The 9572-nt window shown below is 47.9% G+C and overlaps 1 protein-coding gene across 1 annotated transcript; it reads right to left on the reverse strand.

Moving 5' to 3' along the window:
• Window positions 1-346: 346 nt before the first annotated feature.
• Window positions 347-8819, reverse strand: rpl32 (ribosomal protein L32). The gene is made up of 4 exons (XM_072471992.1): window positions 8691-8819; window positions 5934-6034; window positions 5476-5657; window positions 347-523 (listed from the first exon to the last, which is right to left on the reverse strand). The coding sequence occupies exons 2-4, from the start codon at window positions 6027-6029 to the stop codon at window positions 394-396; spliced, it is 408 nt and encodes a 135-aa protein (XP_072328093.1). The 5' UTR covers window positions 6030-6034; window positions 8691-8819; the 3' UTR covers window positions 347-393.
• Window positions 8820-9572: the final 753 nt, after the last annotated feature.

A 9572-nucleotide genomic window follows, 5' to 3' on the forward strand; every position in this document is an offset into this window, starting at 1 on the left:
GATATTCTGTCAATAACATCACTCAACTGAGGGGCATGACTTATCTTCCATGGAGTTCACACAAGCCATGGCTATACATGGTATTGAATGTTTCTGTAGTTGTTGAATATCACCCTTTGCTGGAATATAGTTGGGGTAACAGACCAGCCCCCCCCCCCGGTACGCCGACCAAGCCTCCCCCCCCCCCCCGTACGCCAGCCAAGCCTTCCTCCGTACGCTGACCAAGCCCCCCCCCACCCCCGTACGCCAACCAAACCTCCCACCTCCCCCCGTACGCCGACCAAGCCCCCCCCCCCCCCCCCCCCACCGTACACACAAACATCCCACTAAGAAACAGTGCAGAAGGTTCTGTATCTGGAGATTTTATTGAAGAAATGTTGCTTTTAGGCCACTTTATTCATTCTCTTCACTGCGTAATCTGGCATTGGGATTGGTGATCCTGATTGCAAGCTGGGCTGCTCTCTCTACAATGGTCTTGCGGTTTTTGGAGGAGACATTGTGAGCAATCTCTGCACAGTAAGTCCTAGAAAAAGAAGAAACTGGTTACAATTGTACCAAATCTGGACTAGTTAAAGAATCCATCTACAGCAGTCAGTTTACTCATTGTCTAAGTAGCAGCTGGTGACTATCGGCAATGAAAGAACAGCCCTTCACCGGGAGTGCCTCAAATTTTGCAGTCAGTGGCAAGTTGGCTCATTATTAACTGTCGGTCTCACATTATCCACTGAATCCCAAGTTCAGGAAGAAGCTCCAGGATGCCACCTTTCTCAGATGTTTCTCTTAGAACATAGAACAATACAGCGCAGTACAGGCCCTTCGGCCCACGATGTTGCACCGAAACAAAAGCCATCTAACCTACACTATGCCATTATCATCCATATGTTTATCCAATAAACTTTTAAATGCCCTCAATGTTGGCGAGTTCACCACTGTAGCAGGTAGGGCATTCCACGGCCTCACTACTCTTTGCGTAAAGAACCTACCTCTGACCTATATCTATTACCCCTCAGTTTAAAGCTATGTCCCCTCGTGCCAGCCACTTCCATCCGCGGGAGAAGGCTCTCACTGTCCACCCTATCTAACCCCCTGATCATTTTGTATGCCTCTATTAAGTCTCCTCTTAACCTTCTTCTCTCCAACGAAAACAACCTCTTCTCTCCAATGAAAACAACCTCAAGTCCATCAGCCTTTCCTCATAAGACTTTCCCTCCATACCAGGCAACATCCTGGTAAATCTCCTCTGCACCCGCTCCAAAGCCTCCACGTCCTTCCGATAATGCGGTGACCAGAACTGCACGCAATACTCCAAATGCGGCCGTACCAGTTTTGTACAGCTGCAACATGACCTGACTCTGGAACTCAATCCCTCTACCCTCTTGAATCAAGCTTGAGCAGAGCTGGGGGAATCACTACAGACAGAAACATGGTGACAATGAGAATTCACTGGTGAGTAGGCATTTAGTAATGGAAAGTGATTTTGTCAAACTGAAATTTAACTTTGTTCTGGATAACCCTTGTAAATTGAAGAGCCTCCAGTTGCTGGAACCGGAGGGTTCAGAGCTTGAGGAATACTGGCACTGGTGATGTCGCAAATTTGCTGAAGCACATCTTTGAGGAGATGGTCTTTGGCAGGGCAGAGAACTCAAACTGGATCAGAGTGCTTTACACCAGTGACAGGAGCAGCAAATCCACAGCACGAGGGCATAAGTTTAAGGTGAGAGGGTAGAGATACAAAAGGGCCCAGAGCGGCAATTGTTTTCAGAGGGTGGTGATTGTCTAGAAAGATCCGTCAGAGGCAGTGGTCGAGGAGGGTACAATTTTGTCTTTTAAAAAGCATTTAGACAGTTATATGGGAAAGCTGGATAGAGGGGGAAATGGGCCAAATGTGAGCAATTGGGACTAGCTTAGTGGTAAAAACTGGGCGGCATGGACAGGTTGGGCCGAACGGCCTGTTTCCATGCTGTAAACCTCTATGACTCTCCCTCCCATAGCCCCTGTATCAATCCCCAAACTAATCCCGCTGTCTAGCTCTCCACATTAGCCCTCGTGAAGAATGCAAATTAGTGGTAGTGAGAGATTGCAGGTTTTTACAACACTGCAAGACCTTCCGACTCATTTGAAATGGTTGATCCCATCTCACTGACCGAATCAGAGCAAATATTTGGCAGCCCACTTTGAAAATCTTCAAACCGCAGTTGTCATAGCTTTGTCCCTGTACATTTAGTCTTTTCACTCCTCCCGAGTACACTTGGCACTGATATCATTCCTATAACAGGGTGTTGAATGCTACAATATTCTATCCGCACTGACTTGCAAGCAGTGATGTATTTGGATATTTCTTCACTATCTCCCCTTGCCTCGTCTTTTCACATATCAGCCGCCAGCCTCTGGTGTGTTCAACCAAAACATGTTCCCCTCAAATCTTCGCCACTGCTTTTAGTTTCTAGCTGGCCAGTGCACGCTGTCACATTTCAAAACTTTCTTCCCCATGCCGAATCATAAAACAGCTATGATGTGGACAATGCACAGATTAGGGCAGCATGGCGGCTAGCAGTTGCTTCACAGCTCCAGGGTCACAGGTTAGATTCCTGGCTTGGGTCACTGCTTGTGTAGAGTCTGCACGTTCCTCCCACGTCTGCATGGGTTTCCTTCGGGTGCTCCGGTTTCCTCCCCCAGTCCAGAGATGTGCAGGTTAGGTGGAGTGGCCATGATAAATTGCCCTCAAGTGTCCAGGTTAGGTGGGGTTATGGGGATGGGGTGGGCTTAAGTAGGGTGCTCTTTCCAAGGGCCGGTGCAGACTCAATGGGCCGAATGGCCTCCTTCTGCACTGCAAATTCTATGAGATTGCTCCGAGAAACCATTTTCCCAATCTGAACAACAAACCCATGTCAATCTACGAACCAGCGACCCAGCTCCACCGTCACAACATGTTCAATTCTTGAAAATAACGGAACAAGTTTTTGGGAGACTTCCAGAAATTGGAAGGTAAATGAGACAGGTAAAATGCCTCTACAAAACTGGAGGTTTATTGCTGAACAAGGCCAACCTTGGTTGCCTATTATTCAGTTGCCACAATCCTTCTTCGCCAGTTTGATAAAGGTGCGACTACTTTCAAGGGCAATTTGGATTCAGCCATGTTGGTGTGGGACTGGATTCACGTTTCAGCCTCAGCTGGGGAAGGACTGTGGCTTTTCTTCCACTGGACACATACTGAACCAGATCAGTTTTAACCACACCCCATCATGCTTGCTGCAACTGATAGCTCTGCAACAAGATCAAAAACAAGCTGCCTTTGACAAAACATCCACTGCAGCATCCAGTTATTTCCTGTACTCTTATATATTATCTTCATTATGAATTTAAAGTTTCCCCACAATTGGCAGGGAGGATATGCTGGAATTGTAGAAAACGTTGGTTAGGCCACAGCTAGTATTGTTTACAGTTCTGGAATACACATTACAGGAGGAATGTGATCGCCCTGGAAAGGGTGCAGAGATTTCCCCTGGGCTAGAGAGCATTAATTATGAAGAGATTAGGTAAACTTGGATTGTTTTCGTTGGAACAGAGGAAATTGAGGGGGGACGACGAGGACACATGATTGAGATTTATAACTTTTCCCCTTGGTGGAGGGAGTCATACATCTTTATAGTATGGAAACATGCCCTTCGGCCCAGCCTGTCCATGCCGCCCAGTTTCTATCACTAAGCTAGTCCCACTTGCCCACATTTGGCCCATATCCCACTATATGGCATGGTAGCAGTGGTTAGCACCGTCGCTTCACAGCTCCAGGGTACCAGAATCAAATCCCGGCTTGAGTCACTGCCTGTGCGGAGTCTGCACGTTCTCCCAGTGTCTGTGTGGGTTTCCTCCGGGAGCTCCGGTTTCCTCCGAGTCCAAAGATGTGGTTAGGTGGATTGGCCATGGTAAATTGCCCTGAGTGTCCAAAGGGGTTGGGTGGGATTGCTGGGTTACGGGTATGGGGCGGAGATGTGGGCTTATGTGGGGTGCTCTTTCCAAGGACCGGTGCAGACTCGATGGGTCGAATGGCCTCCTTCTGCACTGTAAATTCTATGTCTATACCCACCCTGCCCATTTAACTGTCTAACTGCTTTTTAAAGGACAAAATTGTACCCACCTCGACCACTGCCTCTGGCAGCTCGTTCCAGGTGCTCACCACCCTCTGTGTGAAGAAATTTCCCCTCTGGTCTCTTTCATATCTCTCCCCTTAAACCTATGTTCTCTAGTTCTAGACTCCTCTACCTTTGGGAAAAGATATCGACTATCTACCTTATCTATGCCCCTATTATTTTATAGACCTCTATAAGATCATCCCTAATCCTCCTACGCTCCAGCGATCAATGGCCAGGGGGCACAGAATACAGTAAGGGGCAGGAGTTTAGAGGGGATGTGAGGAAAAACTTTTTCACCCAGAGGGCGGTGGGAGTCTGGAGATCACTGGCTGAAAGAGTAATAGAGGTAGAGACCCTCACATCATTCAAGTAGTATTTAGATATACGACTTGCCATCACAAGTGCACAAGGCCAAGTGTTGGAAAATGGGATTAGAATAATTAGGTGGTTGTTTTAGACTGGTGCAGAAGAGATTAGTCTTTTTTGTCCTCTAGACCTCTATGACGATGAAATCAGAAATTAACCACCTTGAAATTCTTCCGGAAAATAGAGGTCTGATTTGGGAGCTGGACGGTCCCAATCTGCAGCACTTTGGAAGCACAAGACTTGGTTTGACCATTCTCCAACGGTAGAAACATGTTGCGGTCAGCATAGGGGCAAGTTCATTCACATTCAGACTGTTTTACCCCACGTCACTCGAGGTGTATTTCCTCATTGATCATCCCTCTTCTGTCTCAGCGATCTATCCTGCTCTCAGTGTTAAAGAACAAAAGACAGACATTGCAATTTTATTGCCTCTTTTCCAGCCACCCACTCTGATGTCCAGCTATTGAAGTAATTTTGTAGCGGAATGTAGAAACTGCGGCAGTCGCAGCAAGTGAACAGCGAACTGCCACACAGAATGACATGAATAACTGTTTTTCCAGTTTTGATTCAGATGTCTAACACGGGATGACCAAGTCCCCCGTCTTTTGGTTTAAGTTCTGAAATTACACGGCCTGAATGGGTGGCAAAAGTTTCAATTGGACCTTTTAATAGAGAATTACACAGATTCTCAGATAGACATCTGTAGCATTACAGGGAAAGGGAGCACTCAACAACTTTTAAATAACCTGGAGTAAAACACACCTCTTGGGAGAAAACATCAAGCCCCACGGGTTGCAATCTTGAGCTTTTCTACTCTGGCCCAGTAACGTGTCTCAGCCATAACCTAGGAAAGCCCAGGAATATTGAGTTTCTCACTTATCTACACGGACTCCCGATATAACTAACCCTGCAGACTCCAATGAGAAATCCAGCGGCAATCAGTCCCAAACACCAGCTCAGTTACAGGAGGAACGCTTACTTGTTGCTCATCATTAGGACTTCCAGCTCCTTGACATTGTGGACCAGGAACTTCTTGAATCCAGAGGGCAGCATGTGTTTGGTCTTCTTATTGCTGCCATAACCAATGTTCGGCATCAGAATCTGACCCTTAAACCTCCTGCGCACTCGATTGTCAATCCCTCTGGGTTTACGCCAGTTACGCTGTTAAAGACAGGAACAGATTTTAATAGAAAATAAAGTTCTCCAAATTCATTTACGTTGCTCCAGTCCAAAACCATCCAAAGTCTTGGACAGTCCTTCAGCATTGACTTAATCTCCCTCCCCACTCCTGACCAGGAGTTCACCTCTCCCATATTCAACTAAACACTGTAAAACAGCTCAAAGCAAACATCTAAACTGCTATTGAGGATATGTGGCTGATCACACCCTCATTGAATACCAATACAGTATGTTGAGTGAGAGAATCCAATATCTTACCGCAATCTTCACATAGCGATCCGACTGGTGACGGATGAACTTCTTTCTGCGTTTCTTCACAATGTTGGGCTTGATGAGTGGTCTTAGGGCAGCCATGGTACCTATTAGAGAAAACATTCAGCTGAGCAATAGCAATTGACAGCTCCATACTAACTATCCAGTGGTCTACTGTAGCAGCTCATGTGACCGCCCACTCTCCTGATAGCAAGATACAATTCCAGGACAGCGCTCCTGTGACCCACCAAGAAACCAGTCTGAAAATACCACCTGGTTGTGTGACTGGGCGAAACCACAGCCATAAGTCAATGATCACCCAGTGCTGATACTCTTCAGCTCACAGCATACTCCAGCTCACAGCAAATAATCCATTTGCCTCATCAAATCGGCCCTTGCATCCTTGTCCTTTCTAAGATGCACCAGTCCCTGCCTCAGCACTCAGTAATAAACATTCTCTGCATCAACAAACACTTGTGAATTTATTTTTCATAGAATTTTCAGTGCAGGCCATTTGGCCCATCGACTCTGCACCAGCTCTTGGAAAGAGCACCCTACCCAATCGCACACCTCCACCCTATCCCCATAACCCCACCCAACACTAAGGGCAATTGAGCATGGCCAATCCACCTAACCTGCACATCTTTGGACTGTGGGAGGAAACCGGGGCACCCGGAGGAAACCCACGCACACACGGGGAGAACGTGCAGACTCCGCACAGACAGTGACCCAAGCTGTGAATCGAACCTGGGACCCTGGAGCTGTGAAGCAATTGTGCTAACCACTATGCTACCATGCTGCCCAAATGTGCAATGAAATGATCTTCACCATTTTAAACTGTTGGGTCTCCCCATTTGCACAATTACTGACTCCCACCCAGAAGAGCTGAACAAGGAAACACTATCCATAAGGGTTATCATTGAAATTGCCTCTAAATCTGACACCTCCCCATTCTGATGAAAACACTCCCATCCTTGGGTGTCTCCTCAGTAGTTGTTTCCCAATCGTGCTGTTAACTTGTTAAATCCACACACAATGCTCCATCTGATTTGTACACATTCATCATTCTATGAACCCTTTTACAAAAGCGAAACTTGTCTTTTATCACTTCTCATTCTCCTGATATCCCTTGTTTATGTGAGACAGGAGCAGACCATACAGCCTGTGAAGGCTGCTCCGCTATGCTACACGATCATGGCTAAACTCTGCTCGCTCACCATTTCGTGACAAACCCAGCCTTAAATGTATTCAATAATGGAGGATCCACACCCTCTGGGGTCGAGAATCTGATCCCTCATCCATACATTGCCCCTTGGCGACTTGCACACGGACAGCTCTACTCTGCACTGGCTGGCTCTGACACCCGGGAACACGCAGCAATTTCCCCCAATATAGACCAGCCACCAACTAGCTGTTGGCTGCAGCAACTCCAGGTGTTCCAGTTGAAACCTGTGGAGAAACAGCAAATTATTTTGTCTGGGTAGAATCCCAAAAATGAAGAACGAGGCCATTCGGCCCATCGGGTCTGCAACCAAACCCCCGTCCCTGAAAGAGCACTGCATCCAGGCCCACTCCCCTGTGCCTGGAATCCCATTTAACCTGCACATCTTTCGGCACTAAGGGACATGTTCACATGACCAACCCGTGGGAGGAAACCCACGCAGAGAAGGTGCACACTCATCACCCAAGGCCGGAATCAAACCTGGGTCCCTAGCACTGTGAGGCAGCAGTGCTGATCACCGTGTCCACCCCCCCCGCCTGTAGGTCAATAACAGCTCAATGATGCAAACTTTTTCAAACATGTAACAGATGTGTCTCCCGGTCACTAGTTACCAAGGTGAAGGGCAATTAGAATGGGTTCTTCCTCTACCCAAGTCTGAAAGAGCACAAAAGTCACCAGATTGAGTGGCAGGTGACGAGAGTACATCATCAAACTGACAACAATCAGCATGTGCTGATGGCACAGCATTACCGAAACAAAGTGCCATCTTTCCTATTCGACTGTGTGTAATGAACTATCGTAGGACAGAGTTTAAAACCAGGAAAAAAAGGGTATTCAATAGACAAGAACATGGGTGAATCAGCAAACTGCTGGCTCATGCTGGAGTGACAAACACAATTGTGTTCCCCAGGAGTCAGGGTGCTCTTTTTGTTAAATTACTGACCTGGAGTTGAATACACAGGGCATAATTCCAAAGTCTTAGGATGACAGATGGGTAGACACTCATTAAATTTAAGGCAGCAAAGTGGCAAAAAGTGAAGTAGCGATGGGAATGATACAACTTTGCAGAGGATGCAGCAGGGACAGAGAGAGCAGAGCACTGAGCAGGGCAGAGACTATGGACAGGAATCGTTGGGAGTTGTAGCAATGTCTTTACTCTATTTCTTTAATCATTAAGGACCCAGTCATTTTTTAATAACTCTTCCCTGCTCCTTCTGTTCGGTATCTTCGAAAATTGTGTCATTTACTCTAAGCAAAATTCCCCACTTTACACTCACTGCCTTCAATTTACAGATCTGTATCTCCTCAGATCATCAATCCTGGAGTCTGCTACAGCATCCTACCCCCACTCAGAGCCCCCAACACCCAGCTCAGTGTGGATCCGGGGCCTGGAGCCGACAACCGGCCATCCAAGCGTGCGGCGTCCCATCCATCCCCAAATAGGGAGCGGCAGAGTGCGAGCGGGGCGCAGCGGTGCTGCCGGCGCGGGAGGGGAGGCGGATGGCGGCAGATTGAGACGGATGGCGGCGGATAGCCCTCACCTGTCTGCCGGTCGCTCGGCACAAGAACCGGAAGAGAAGGCCGCGCGCAGGCCGCTGAGATATATATACGGTCCGGTGGGCGGACGTGACGTTTGCTCCACCCCCAGCTTCCGGCGTCCGTGTAGTGCTGTCATGGAAACAGGTTCCCGGATGTAGCTGAGAGTCATTTTCAAAGAGCCGCCAATGGAGTCGAGTACGGAATAAGATAGAATCCCAACAGTGCAGGAGGCGGTATTTGGCCCATCGAGTCTGCACTGACCTTCTGAAAGACCACTCTGCCCAGGCACACTTCCCCAGCTAAGTTTCCACATCCTTGGACACAATCCGCCTAATTTGTACATCTTTGCACTCTGGGTGGAAACCGGAGCACCCGGAGACAGAAATAGTGATCCTCGTCCCCACCCTGATCCCACAGCCCAACCTGACCCCAGGCTCCATCCATCCTTTTGGGCCCAAACACCCCTCCACCGGGAGAGCAGGAACTGCTGCTGCAGCCACCTCTGTCCCAGGCTGCATTAACCCAGCAGCAGTTTCCTCCGGGTGCTCCGGTTTCCTCCCACAGTCCAAAGATGTGCAGGTTAGGCGGATTGGCCATGATAAATTGCCCACAGTGTCCAAAATTGCCCTTAGTGTTGGGTGGGGTAACTGGGTTATGGGGATAGGATGGAGGTGTGTGGTAGGGAAGGGTGCTCTTCCCAAGAGCCGTACAGACTTGATGGGCCGAATGGCCTTCTGCACTGTAAATTCTATGAATCTATGAGTATACACTCTACTCTCCAATGCTTAATCTCCCTGTTTGAAACTTTACATCCTCTTCATAATGTTACAATTCAGAGACCACAGATCCATGAGGTCATCAAAAAGTAATTTTCTGCTTCAATT

Source organism: Scyliorhinus torazame, chromosome 13, assembly GCF_047496885.1.
Source record: "Scyliorhinus torazame isolate Kashiwa2021f chromosome 13, sScyTor2.1, whole genome shotgun sequence".
NCBI lineage: Eukaryota > Metazoa > Chordata > Chondrichthyes > Carcharhiniformes > Scyliorhinidae > Scyliorhinus > Scyliorhinus torazame.